Here is a 15099-nt window from a genome sequence, read left to right on the forward strand (position 1 = left end):
ATATATATATATATATATATATATATATATATATATATATAGAGAGAGAGAGAGAGAGAGAGAGAGAGAGAGAGAGATACACTTATACAAATGCACAATATAAACACGTATATTCACAAAAAGTTATTAATGACTTCGAAGTTTCTGTCTGCATTTTGTATGGGTTAACAGTGCACATGCTTGTAATCGTGACATTCACTACTTAATAGCTGATGATAAAATTCATTGTAATTCAAAGAATCTGTACTATTTTTACCGAAATTTTCACAAACTTTTTATATAAATCGAAACTTTCCTAAACCGTAATTGCTATCTTATTATTTTTCTTATTGATTGTTAAGATTGTTCACCCCATGTCGAATAAATTTATGATCGAATATAAATCGGGACGACTCTGCCCGTTAATCAGATAGTGTTATTAGGAACTATAATATCTAATGCGATCGTCTTTTTTAAAGATCCTAGTATTTGATCTGAAAGAAGATAGGCTGTTATTTCTAACAGTTAAAATTTTTTTCTCGTAGGCACGTTTATTGAAAGTGTTCGTTGCAAGCATCATAGAAGTAAATTTAAGGCTGGACATAATTATATATGTACTTTCTTTGATTTAATCACAATTTACAAAAGTAAACAATATTGAAGCTATACTTAGTGAGTGGAATTTGTTAGATGTACAGAGGTTAACCGCGTGCGTGCGTGTGTGTGTGTGAAAATAAATACATAAATAAATACATATAATTAAAATTAAAAAAAAAATAAAGGCAGACACACCCCCTCAATTATACATAGCACTCGGATAAAATGGTATTTCCCTGTAAAAATATTCGAGGCAGCTGTTTATTACTTAGGCAGAAGTGCTTTAACAGTCAGACACCCACACGAATATCATCTGATACGTCGGCGAGAGGGTACGTCAGCAATGACAAAAAAAAAGTAATAATAATAATAATAATAATAATAAACAAAAATTATAACTTCTTAAGTGATCCAGCTTCCCTGAACGTCTCAAATGTCACAAAGCTTGAAAAATGTCATTCACTGAAAACTATTTCAGTGTCGTATTACGTTCAGGAGCGGATGCAATAACCCACAATTAGTTATACCTACTAACATCGCAGCATTAAGGAGATGAGACGGAGCGGAAGACCCCTCTAAGAAGCGCCTCATATCTGGCTTTTTCCTCTTGCGTCAGGACAAACAGTGAGCTTATCATCGGGCCTCTTCCAGTTGTCCCCGGACAATCCCACTGAGTGCCAGACTCGAGGAATATTTAATCCAGTTAGGGCTCGTTTAATAATTTTGTTGTGGTGAGCAAAGCAACCGGCATACAGTCTAATTCCATTGTGTAAGACATAGTTTGAAACTAGATGCCATACAAAATTGTGTACCGATGAATGTTTGCAAATACGAAATTATTATTTTTATATATATTTATAAACAGAATTAAATTCGACTGAAATACGGTGGTAGTAATGATTGGAGAATAAAATGAAAGCAGAGAAGAAAAATTTTGCTTACGGTCCCTTATTTACTTAAGTGTTAAACTAATAAAAGACGGAAGCAAAAATTATTGCTCTAATATAGTGGAAATATATGTTACACGATGAGCATTGTTATAAGAGTAGACGGCTTATTTTAAATTGGCACGATACAGAAATAAACAAACTAAACAAATCAGTGCCTTGGGGCTACACTGAGGAAAATGTCTAACATAGAAAGTATTGGAGGGAACTTAAGACATGAAACAGTTGGAAATGGATGCAAATATATCAGAAGTCCTGTGTTTTAATGTCACGAGTGCTAATCCATGGTGCCAGGATTTTGATGATGATGATTTATGTTACTTATCATCTTACGAATATATATAAAGAGAGAGAGAGAGAGAGAGAGGCCATGAACCAACAGGTTCTGGGATCTGATGATAAGCCGTAAAGCTAAGCGCATTATGGACGTGAAATCCAGGGTAATCCCATACACTCTCACACACACAGAGTTTCACATAGAAGTTTATTCCCCCTAAAAAATATTCTTTAAAACATTTTCCCGCGCTTTGTGTTTCGTCTGCTGTTTTGGAACGAGTTAATATTCTAAATACCAAAGGTTTCGTTTTTGTAAAATTAATAATGTGAACGATCAAATATTAAAAAGTGATAAAATATTATACACACACACATACGTCTGTGCATACATATTTTTGTTTGAAATATTCTAAGCTGATAAAATTTATTGTAGCAAACCGAAACTATAAATAAGCCGGAAGTTAACTTCTTCATTTTAGAGATCAAAATACTTGTTGTAAAAGGTGTTTCCGGTTTAGTGATTGTATTTAATTGGCATCATCACTCATGTTTAAGAAGAGCTTTCGTGTTAAGACCCAATCGTCCTTAAAGGGTTCTGACAGGTATCAATTATTACTTTTGATGCTTCAACATGATTAGAATTCCCTTTGAAATAATGGAAATGTTATTTGTTAACTGTAGAAATACATCTTCGTAATGATTTCAAATTTTAAAACCGATTTAGTTTTGAGACCACGCACACAACACAGTACATTGCACTTTAATTAATCCCTTGCAAGCCGAAATATGTAAACTTGAAACATATGCCCAGCACACTGCTTATTTAAATAACTCGAACAGATATAGTGAGCGGTATTACACTTACCACACCAGCTGACATATTCAGCGAAACTCAGCATGGATAGTGTTTTCCTATGTTTACTAATTGATATAAAGCCATATATTTCTCTGTGTGTGTGTGTGTGTGTGTGTGTGAATTTTTGTTGACTAATAAATATTTTTGATAACATTTGTATGTAGGAAATATGTACTCTAGTTAGCTGTACAAATATACTTCAGAATTATAAAGAAGTGTCTCTTTTTATAATGTTCTAATATTTAAAATGCTACACAAAAACAATTCGTTCTGTTAAGCTGCAAAGAAATACGGAATTTCTTCGCTCGCAAAGCCAAACCATGGCAATAAAGAGGCTACTGCCATCATATTAACAACTTGGACGTTTGTCTTGGTAAATACCAATATAAAAAAATAACTATAATTAGCTTGTTTCATATGTATTAGCTCTGTCTGTTACATTGTATCAGAATCTATATGCAACTAGGAATCCACTCAATAAAGAGAAAAAGAAACTACAATAAAACAAAGCGTAAAATTAAAAGGGAAATTAGTTTTCTCCTTACCTCCCTTTGATTAGTATCTTCGATTTTGGTTCAAACTGTCAACCGCAAGGAAGTTTATTATTTCTAGTCTATCAAAAATCACACATACACAGATGGCTGTATGGGGAAGCGTATGAGGGATCTTAAAGCTGATATCCGTATGAAGGTCTCTAAATGCTCATAAATTCTCATTGATAAAAGTTATTAATCTGACAATTTCTATCAACTTGCCAAGTTTCTACACCATCTTTTACAAGATATATTGAAATGTAGATTTTGTATTCAAATAATGTGGAGTCTTCGTAAAATTGCTTCTAATACGTAAACTTAATCTTTTACAGCTATGAAAGTGTGCTTCAGTATACCTTACCTTATTAAGTATGCGTGTTGGTGCTATGAAGTTTGTTTTGTAAACCACATTGCTCCAAGTTTGATAACATTAGTATCATGTTGCTATTATTTTGTGTTCATGTACACCATGTAAGTGGAATTTAATAAAACCTGTAGTACGTATATAGATATAAAATAACTATATAATAACCCTGAGAACATATTCTGATACCATGTCACTACCATCTTTATTTCTCTTCCCACTTGCACCCTGATTAATCCCACCTACAATTATACAGTGCGACATAGCTTTGTATCTCTTCCCCCAGAAACCCATTCCTGCCCGTTCTTTCATACTTGAAACCTCAACACCTAGTATAAAGCCGTCTCCCACTATACTATACTTCTACTCAGTCAATGGGATATTTAGTCTTGCAAGTGACATGGTGATCTCACTAGTGTTGGTACCACAAAAAAAAACATCCAGTACATTCTGTGAAGTGGTTGTCATTAGAAAAGGCATCCAGTTGTAGAAACTGTGACAAAGCTTCATCAGAGCATAACACAATTCAATTTGTTACATCGTATTCAACCATTCAACCCATTTGGAAGACAAATGTTGGATGATGATGTTTATATATATATATACACATACAAACACACACTTCATTTTTCCATGTTTGCATGGGTTAGACAAATATGTTTTTGAGGTGTTGTTTTATAGCTAGATGCTCTCTTCCTGACACTAACCTTACCTATTTTTCAAATAAGGGGCCTCTTATTCCATACAACTTAATAGGTGTCAAGCTAATGGATGATTTGTCTATAGTTCTGACAAAAGTGACACCACTTGTCTGTTGCAACTTTAGTAGAAGCAAGCACATGTAAACAGGCAGACACACATGTGTATGTGTGTATCATCATCGTTCAATGTTTGTCTTCTATGCTGACATGAGTTGTATGGTTCAACAGGAGCTAGCAAGCCAGAAGGCTGCACTAAGCTTCAATGTCTGCTTTGGCATGCTTTCTATGGCTGGATGCCCTTCCTAATGCCAGCCAATTCACAGAATGTACTGGGTGCTTATTGCATGACATTAGCACTAATGGAGTTACCAAGTAACTCACAATACAACATTCCTCTCAACCGAGGGTTATGTAGTATTGATGAAGGTGGCTTTATGTCTGATGGTTGGAGGTTAAATTATAAGAGAACGACCAAAACAGATGTCTTGCTGTAGAGGAGATACATGGTTACCCTAGCTGGAGAGGAGTAAATGTAGTGATGAAGATGTGTCGTGTTACTGGAAGGTCAGTAAAAGAGAAGTGGTCCAGATTGGTTGGATGGGGTGAAAACGTTGGTAAGTTTGTGAGAGTGTTTGATGGATAAAGATGGGGCAGAGGTGAATGGTGAACACAGGTGAAAATGTGGTCAGTGATGAATATCAGTGTGTGTGTATATATATATTTTATTATTTTACTTGTTTCGACCCCAGGACTTCTTCTTTTCTAAGCCTAGTACTTATTTTATCAGTCACTTTTGCGAAACTGCTAAGTTACAGGGGCATAAACACACTAGCATTAGTTGTCAAGTGACGGCAGGGGGAAAAACACAGACACATACTCTCACACACAATTTTTTTTATGCAGTTGTTCTCTTCCTTATACCTCACATGCACATAACAATGTAATCTCTCTTGTGCACTAATCTGATTCCTTTTATGTTCAGTTTTTCTTTCAGCTCATTTGCGCTCTATTATTCATGCATGCTTGTATTATGTAGAGCATGCTCACTTCATTTCTTACTAATTTTCAAAAATCTGCATTCAAGTCCCGCGTCTCACTATCATGCAACATTGTACTTCATACACAAGCATCATACAGTTGCCCTTCATTCTGAGAGAGAAGCCCTTTGTTGCTTGCAGAGATAAGAGCACCCTGAACTTCTTCCAACCTGTTCATACTCTGACAACTACGTTATATGAACTCCCACCCTTACAGCTAATTAGGTCTCCTAGGTAACAAGCTATCAACAACTTCTGGAGAGCTGCTTGTGCTCTTAGTACTTATTGACCCTGTGTATATGCCACGTGCAAAGTCTACCTGCTGTATTTGTCTACATGTGGTTCTACTACACCTTATGCATCCACAATTTACACTGCATACACCATTTGGAATTTTTACCTCTTCCTTTTCTATGCGCTAATAATGGCCTTTGCCTTAAAAGTATCAGGGTTTTCTCTTCTCTCTTGCTTATTAATACTTTAGTCTTTGCTAAGCTTACTTTGAGGTCAATTGTTTCTAGGTTTTGTTTTTATGCCTGAAATTTCTTTTCAAATTGAATCATCAATTAGAATTAGATCATCTGTATAGAGGACTTCCCATGGGTAGCTAGTCTGCTTCTTGATGTACCCCTTACCTTCATGCTGAATTAATCACTATACACATTACTAACTCTCACTAGTCAGTCACTTATCCCAAGTTTCCTCAGTGACCACCAAAAGACTCTGTCAAAGGCCTTCTCTAAATCAACAAATTCCAGCTATAGGGACTTACTCTTGTCTAGTTACTTTTCCTGCAGCTAACTAACTCACTAGGAAGATGACATCAGTGGTATTTCTACCTGTACAAAATTTAACTGCACTGTATCTATGTTAATTCTCATCCTAATCAATTATTCCTATAATTCTTTTACTAGCTTTCATATCCTCTTTCAACAATAGCTCTGTAATTTCCTCTTTCTAGTGTGTCACCTTGATTGTTGACAGTATATTGAAAGAACAGGTCAAAATCTGAATTAACAAAATGAATGTTATCGTTCACTTTCACTGTGATATTTGAGTATCAACATTGGATGGGCTAGTTGAGTGCTGCACACATACCATAGATGGTAAATTCATCATGAATATTAAGCTGACTCAGTAATATAATTAAAGATTAAAATGGGAAACCAAATACTCTGTCTGCTGTGGTAGAATATTGTGGCAGTTGTTCTGAGATAGCACTGCATGTCCCTTAGCTTGTTGTATGATGACATGCACTGGTTCAAATGGTGTGATAATGGGATGGTGACAAAAAAAAAATGTTCTGAAGAACATTTTACATTCCTCTCTAAGAAATGTACCCTTTCTTTCTAGCACTCTGCACACCTCTATTAACCAACTTCTTTGCCTACTATTTGAATTCATTCAGCTCTTCTCTCCTTGCTTTTTTTCTGTCTATAATCAGTCTATTACTTATATAAAGCTTAACCATTCTTATTCACTTTTGTACTCCCCTCTAGTAAACACTTTCTGTGATGAGAAGTTAAGTATAAATTTATTTAAAATTTACTAACTGAAACTGATTTTCTTTGTAATGATTCTATCCTTGCAATATCATAAAACAACCTGACCAGAGTGTCATTTCATAGATTGAAATAGCTTAAAGTTTTTACATTTATTTTCAAATAATCTGACTAAGATGTTAAAAGCTAAACAGTGTCAGAGATGCCCAAAGCTAAGGACAAACTAACTACATATCCTTTGAAATGAAATGTTGATGTAAATTGGGAATCATCATCTGTTAGTGCAAGGAAGTATATGAGATGTGAAATATAGAGACCTTGAAGAGACACTGATGAAGTGGTTATCCATCAACATCTCTGATGTTAAAATTTTAAGTGTTACTGTCAAGCTAGCTAAGTACATGGAATTTCAAAGGTACTATAGTGTGGTTGTGGTAATTTAGAAATAGCCAGGGAGTGGGTCATAAAAAAATTGCTGATGGTGAAGCAGGCAAATTGGAAGGAAATTGAAGTAGTCACAAAAAGTTAAACACCTTAAGAGTGAAGAAATTCTAGTGAATAATGGAAATGGAACTTCCTTTGTATATGATTGTAAATTAAGTAAGGAATAATCTTTTGGCTTATGTTGTGCAAATGCAGGCAGTTTACCTCTTTTAAAGTTAGTGGTGGTGAGGACCTCTGCATATTTGCATGTTTTGAGACACAATGCACCACCTATCTGTGTATTCTTACAATTTCAAGAATTTGTGATTCAACACTCATATCTTTCTGCAGTGCATAATTTACTGCTGGTGAGGTGAAAGTGATACTAATTTTGAATAACACACCTACTCATTCTGATGGTCACCAGCTTTTCAGTAATGGTGGTAAATTAAAGTACATATTCTTATTACACGATGATATCTCCATAATCCTATCAATGGACCAAAGTTTAATTATAACCTCCTAGAGATATTTAGATGAAGCTCTTGTGGCAGTAGAAAGGGACCCTCTTTGGGAAGATGCATGGGGACAAAGAACTCTCTGTAACATCAAGAACTGTGAACTCAAGTTTGAAATATTCAATTTAAGAGTTTTGTAGAAGCTACTAAAGATTAACACTCTAATCAATATTTGAAAAAAAAAAAAAATGATATGGATGTACAATATAATTTTGAAGGATTCAGGGTAAAACATTTTCATAGTACACTCTTGAAGGTAGGTGAAATAGCTGTTACACATGAAATTCCATATGGGGTACCCAGTGTAAAAAAGGGACACACAAGATGTAGTGGGATCACATGCAAGTGAACAGAGAAGGTAGAATTTGTGACCAGTAGATACAGATGGCTTATAAGTAATGAGTACACAGTAAATAGATTCTGTCAAATGCCCAGAAGGCTCTCTGGGAGTAATTGATAACTTCTGTTACCTGTATGAAAGGTGATGATGGAGAAGATGAAGATTATATACATATATGACTATAACATTCAATCTGAAGGCAAGTGCCTGCCCAAAATCGCATGCAGTGGGATTGAGTACAAGACCATGCAGTTGCAAAGCAAACTTTTTCACAACACAGCTTTCCATCCATCTATATACCTGATACATATATCTGTTTAGCACAAACACAAAATATGCATTCGGTGTTGTTTGTGGCTGCTTTATGCTGACATCAGTTTGAAAACTGATTGTTCATGTTGTCTGTTTTTGTCTTGTAACTTAGTGGTTCAACAAACAGAATTCAATAAAATAACGCTGAAATATATATACTATACTGAGTTTGTAACCTGTATATTTGTGTAAAATGACACATATTAAAAAACTGTCATTTCTTATTTCCAGAATAAGCACATTTTAATACACAATTATATAATACTTTCTTTTTTATCTGATTTTGAATTTATGATTTTAGGAAGAAACTCAGAGCTGATTTAGTTAAAGCTTTCCCGTCTTTAGATGAAGAATCTCTTGAAGAATTATGTCCAAGCAAAGGCGATGTTTCTGTTATGAAAATTTCTACACACACTGGGGAAATTGCCTTTGTCTATTTTTATCAGAGAGATCCCCTTGTGTTTGAACTCCATAAAACGTTTTATCCAACAGGTGAGCCAGTTCTTTTGTGATTTTTGACTTCATTTGAATTAAAGTTTAAAGATTGTAGTCATTATTAAATTATATAAATTGGTGGAGCTTCTATTTTTTTTTTTTTGATTGTTCAGTATTACAAATAATATGTCGTTTTTTATCCTACTCACTTTTTGCTGAAATTCATCCCCACGCCTTTGAACATGGCCTTAGGCCCAATTCAGAGAGCTTTGTGAAGCTACTGGAGACTGGTCACTCGCTGGCTTGAGAGAGTTGCTGCTGGAAGGCCATGTGTGTGGTAGCAGGATTCAGTTACATGCCATACCTCCAGAAAGAGTCAGAAGTAGTTGTCAGAGAACTTCTACGACTTCATCAGCCCCAATTTCTGACCTCTTAATTCCCTTGGTTGTAACCCCATAGATTACTTCATGTGAGATATGGTTGAGAAAGACACCATCCACTTTTCCTGCAACACTGAAAGCTGAGCTGATGGCCAAGATCAAGGAGGTGTTGAAAGATCTTGATGAACATAATGATGATGATAAGATTCATAAATTAACTTTATAAATACTATCTGGATTAGATTTTTAAAAAATTAACTATTTAGCATTTAAACCAGCCATGTCTGGCGTATATATTCTACCTGTTTTATGTTCAAACCAGCCAGATCTGGCCTTTCACACCTACCTTCCAATCTCATTCTAAAAGTAAATAATCACATCATCAAAATCTACAAGCTACGAGATGATACATGACTACAATGTGAATAAATAAGCATTACATTTGAAAAGAGTAATCTGAATGCAAAAGGGTTAATCTAAAATGTGTAAGAGCTTTCTCGTATTTTAGTATATTTTATTTATGAAAATATTTAATGAATTAATTGTAATAAAGATTTGTTAAATGTGACTAAAGTAAAGAAAGAAAAAGACAGACACACTCACTATTTGATTACACCAGTTATAATATATGTTAGTCAATACTAAACTGGAGAATTATTTGTGAAGAATATATACTTTCATGGATGAAGTGTTAAATATTGTACAACTTTTCCTTAAAATGTACAGAAACATATTTTGTTGTAACATTTAAAAAAATATCTTTTACAGTTTACCTTCTATGGAAGCACCCAAAACTTCTGGAACCATTTACAACATGGCCTACAGTTTTCACAAAGATTACAGGAGGAGCTGGTAAAATCAGTTCTTTTCTTTGGTTCTTTTTGTATATATATATATTTACATCAATTAGTTAAGTGGTTCTCAAATTTCTTTGTGTTTACCACGATTTTCATCTATTCATCCCTTTTATTTGTATACTATTCCTAGAATGCTTGTTGAGGTAGAGTCCTCAGGTACCTCCTCTGTAGGGTCCTTTCAGAAACAACCATCATTACACTTTTCAGCTGGATTCCCAAGCATGACCAACTGAGATTATGGACAATATCCAGCTATCTCATTCATGGTCTACCCCTATATTTCCTGCTTGTCAGTCATCTTTAGGCTCCATACTTCACACCCATACAGTGCTGCTGGCTAGAACAAGGGTTTTAAAAGTTTTAGCTTGATGCTTTTGCTAAGGGCACAGCCTCTCCATATTGTATTGAGTGACCTGATGACTGATCTTTGTGCACCAAGTATTACTCTGGTTCCTTGGTTGCAGTTTGCTGTTTGGTCAACAACAGAGACAGGTACATTGAACTTGTCAATCTGGGTTCTAACATGACGACTTGGAATTATGTGGTAAACTACTCAATGTTAAATCGTATTGTTTATGAGTTACTGGTCTTCTATTTTAACTTTAAAAAAAGAACAAACTTAAAATTAAAATGTTAGTCTGAAAATTAACTTTAAAAAAACACCTCAACTTCAAAGGTAATGGATTTGTCTCTTTTATTTTTAAGATTTAATGCTTCCTGGTGTAATAATGAAAGGAGATGTGTTCCCATGGACCTTCAAACATATAAAAAAGGGAGACATTTGTTCTGTCAATGTTCAGGGCAACCAGTAAGTATGTTCAGTAATTTTGAAGGCATGTGGCTTAGTGGTTAGGGTATTCCAGTTCACGTAAGGTTGTGAATTTAATTCCTGACAGTGTGTTGTGTCCTTGAGCAAGACTCTTTATTTCATGTTACTTCAGTTCACCCAGCTGGCAAAAATGAGTTGTATCTGTAATTCAAAAGGGCCAGCCTTGTCGCATTCTGTGTCACACTGAATCTCCCTGAGAACTGAGTTAAGGGTAAGTGTGTAAGTGTGCTCAGCCACTTGCATGTTTATTTCATGAGCAGGCTGTTCTGTTGATCTGATCAACTGGAATCCTCATCATTATAACTGGTGGTGTGCCAGTTCAATAATTTTTAAAGCTTGAATTTATGGCAAATCATGAAAGCTTGCAATAAATCATTTCAAACAAACCTAATAATAATGTTTGATTTTGTTATTATTGTTATTGTGCAATGGGTTTGAAATTACTGAGGATGAAAACTGATACAGCAAGGTAGTTTTCAGAATATTTCTACTTAACTATTTTTCAATGCTTTATTTTAAATATGTTATTTATTTTTCTTAAATTTATATATAGATTGATCATCAAATCCTTCTTTTATTTATTATGTATTCATTCATTAAAGAAATTTCCCAATTAATTTTCTAATATGCTCTGATATAAAACTAATCCTTTCATGTCATTGTTTTGTCGTGTTGTGTTGCCACTGTTTCATAGCTTTAATTTCACAGAAGTTATATTAAATTGTGGGTTAATGCTAAGCTTCTAAGCATTTGTTTTACACCATAGACTTATTCATGTTTATGTGATGCATCTTTTTTTTACTGATTGCTGCCAAAATTTCTAATTTAAAGCAAACATGACATACCAAGATATATGAATTGTTGTTACAAGACATGACTGGAAAGTGAATAACCCCAATTTTTATCAATAAATTTTTAAAAATACCTTTCTATAAAAATCTAATTTCCACCCCACCCAAACACACCCAAAAATGATTTTAACTCAACAGAGACTACATAAAGGCAAAACTAACTCTAATGCATCACAGTCTGACATTGGCTTAGCTGGCCAAAACTTCGGAGTCACTGTCAACAACATTCTTGTATAAAAATAGTTAATATATGTGTGTATATGTATGTATAAAAATCTACATGAAATAAACTGTTATATTTATATGATATCATTTTTTTTCCCTACAGATCTCCTTTGGCTATTGGCAAAATGCTGATGTCTGGTCTTGACATGTATGAAAGTGCTATGAAAGGGAAGGGGATGACGATTCTTCATTTTTATGGTGATGAACTCTGGTAAGATAGACATTAAATTTCTGTTGTTTGTTTTATTTTTATTCACTTATTATTTTTAAGAATGTAATTGAAGTGTGTGTGTGTGTGTATATATATATATATATATATAGATATAGATAGGCGCAGGAGTGGCTTTGTGGTAACAAGCTTGCTTCCCAACCACATGGTTCCAGGTTCAGTTCCACTGCATGGTGCATTGGATAAATTTCTATTATAGCCTCGGGCCAACCAAAACCTTGTTAGTGGATTTGGTAGACGGAAACTGAAAAAAGCCCGTCGTGTATATATATATATATATATATATATATATATATATATACATTACAGATGTATATATATATACATGCATGTATGATTATGCACTAAAGACACATACATTGAGAAGTTGGTTCTGTATCTAAAGAATTAGTCAATGTATATGAAAGATGCTGGTTGATGATAAATGTTGAATGACGGACATACTGTAATATGTCAGCAGTGAATTTACAGGAATAGAGTATATTGTAGTCAGAAGATTTGAGAGGAAGTTTATAGATTAATTTTTAGGATAATAGTTCAAAGAGATGAGAAGATATTGTCTGTTGGCTGGAGTTCTGTTCTTTCAGTTTTGTGCTGCTCGTGCCAGGATAGCTGGAAAAAGAATTAAGCCAGCAAGTATATTATACTGTAGAGAAATGAAGATTCTGTAGTCTTACAGGCTAGAAACCAACCTCCCTAGTGATGATGCTATAATAAAATGCACCGAGTAACACTCTGTAATGTGGTTGGTGTTAGGTTGGTCATTCTATCCATCTCTTTTATTGAACCGCTAAACTATGGGGACATAGACACACCAATACTGGTTGTCAAGCAGTGGTGGGGGGGACAAACACACATACACATGATGAGCTTCTTTCAGTTTCCGTCCACCAAATCCTCTCACAAGGCTTTGGTCAGCTCAAGGGTATAGTAAAAGGCACTTGCACAAAGTGCCATGCTGTGGGGCTAAATCAGGGAAGCATGTGGTCGGGAAGCAAACATCTTATCACACAGTCACGCCTAGAAATATTTATTTAATAATTGTCATCCTAATTAATGATAGAGCTAATTAATGATCAATAGCTACTGTGAAACTATAGTGAATGTTTTACTAATGAATAATTGATCCTATTGATTCAGGGCTGCTGGGAGTAAATCAGAACCACCACGTATTCGTTCTGGTAAGTAAAGTATCTTTTATATTCTTTTCTCTTAACAGTCAGCCTATATATGTTCTGCTAAATGTGTATGAGCTTGTTCATATAATTCTGATTATATAAAGTCTTTAAACCTTTAGCATTCAAACTGACCACATCCAGCTAAAATATTTAACCTGTTCTATGTTGTCTACAATGTCCACATCATTGAAATCTCTAAACTACAAGATAATGCATGATTAATTATATAGCTAAACAAAACTTTACGTTTGATAGAGTAATCTGAATACAAAAGGGTTAAGGGCATTCAGCCATAGAAACTTAGGTAAAAATGAAATGCGGGAGTAATATATGGAACTTCCAACCTGTCTAGAAAGGCAGTGGCTCCAAACGAGAAGTGATTTTAATATTGATGACCCAACCAACTCATGGTAGCATGGAAAGCAGATGTGAAAATAAAGATGATAGTTATTTGTAAATTATTCACTTAGTTCGTCTACATATGTTCCTCAGGTCATCAAACAAAATAACAAGCATTGTGAAGGGAATATGTTTAAATTTGACATCTCTCACTGTAAGTTTAACTGAAGATGAGACAAGAATGTTTAATTCAGAGCCTGAAACTGATATTAAGCTATCTGCCATTTCTTCTGCGACCTTCGCAAAGATAGGAGCCTAAATAATATACTTGTATATTTATATATATGTATATATATATATATATATATATATATATATGTGTGTGTGTGTGTGTGTGTAGATATATATGATGGGCTTTTTTCAGTTTCCATGTACCAAGGCTTTGGTCAGCCTGAGGCTTTAGTAGAAGTCACTTGCTGCAAGTGCTATGCTGTGGGACTAAAACCAGAACCATGTGGTTGGGAAGCAAGCTTCTTACCACATGGCCATGCCTATGCCTTTATTTTACATCATGATGGGTTGGATGGGTACATACTATTATTATTGCTACCTTATTTTAAAGTCCACTTTTCCATGTGTGCATGGGTCAGCCAGAATTCATGGAAGATTCACTATGGCTTGATGTCCTTCCTATTGCCAACCCTTGTTTCCAAATAAGGTAATTTTTCACCATAGTGGGACATGTCTTCACAGAAGATTGATAACAAATTTCATTGCATGTATCACAGTAACACTGGTTTGCAGCCATCATGTAATGTCAACACACACACGACAGGCTTATTTCCCTTCCCATCTACCAAATCCACTCAACAGGCTTTTGGTTAATCTGGTGTGTCATGCAGTAGAATTGAACCTGAAACCATGTGGTTGGAAAGTAAACTATTTAACCAGTCATATCTGAAAATGTTTTAACTATTACAAATTAGTAGCTGTAAAGAAATTACCACTATTTAAACAAATTACTTGCTATTTTGAATTTGCTTTCTTTGTTTATACAATGCAGGGTTTTGTTGATAAATAGTTCAGACGAACCAATGAATAGTTATATAATTGGACTCGTTGATAATGAGTGTAATTATTGCTATATAGAGTTGTTAGTTTATCAAGCCAGAAAATAAGTACATTTCATGATATAAGGTTTGAGTCAAGAAATCTTAAGTTTTAGAAAATCAGACCTCTCCTATTAAAAGAAGATTTTAAAGCAGTTTTTTTTTTATGCTAACAATTTTCTCATAATGATCTATGTTGTAAATACATATTACTGATTATGTGAGATATATATATATATATATATATATATATATATATATATATATATATATATATATATA

The 15099-nt window shown here is 34.3% G+C and overlaps 1 protein-coding gene across 3 annotated transcripts in view; it reads left to right on the top strand.

Annotated features, from left to right (window-relative positions):
- The window catches only part of LOC106873301 (eukaryotic translation initiation factor 2D), a 47203-nt gene that overhangs the window by 20349 nt on the left and 11755 nt on the right, over window positions 1–15099 (top strand). Inside the window, exons 1-6 of one of the 3 annotated variants that reach the window (XM_014920610.2) lie at window positions 2294–2401; window positions 8687–8877; window positions 9969–10052; window positions 10763–10865; window positions 12066–12173; window positions 13332–13372. In XM_014920610.2, coding sequence (XP_014776096.1) covers window positions 2346–2401; window positions 8687–8877; window positions 9969–10052; window positions 10763–10865; window positions 12066–12173; window positions 13332–13372 — 583 coding nt within the window. In that variant the 5' untranslated portion in view covers window positions 2294–2345. Of the gene's footprint in view, window positions 1–2293; window positions 2402–3199; window positions 3346–8686; window positions 8878–9968; window positions 10053–10762; window positions 10866–12065; window positions 12174–13331; window positions 13373–15099 lie in introns of those variants that run through there. The other 2 variants (XM_014920614.2, XM_014920613.2) reach the window with 2 other exon arrangements.

Source organism: Octopus bimaculoides, chromosome 18 (assembly GCF_001194135.2).
Source record: "Octopus bimaculoides isolate UCB-OBI-ISO-001 chromosome 18, ASM119413v2, whole genome shotgun sequence".
Classification (NCBI taxonomy): domain Eukaryota; kingdom Metazoa; phylum Mollusca; class Cephalopoda; order Octopoda; family Octopodidae; genus Octopus; species Octopus bimaculoides.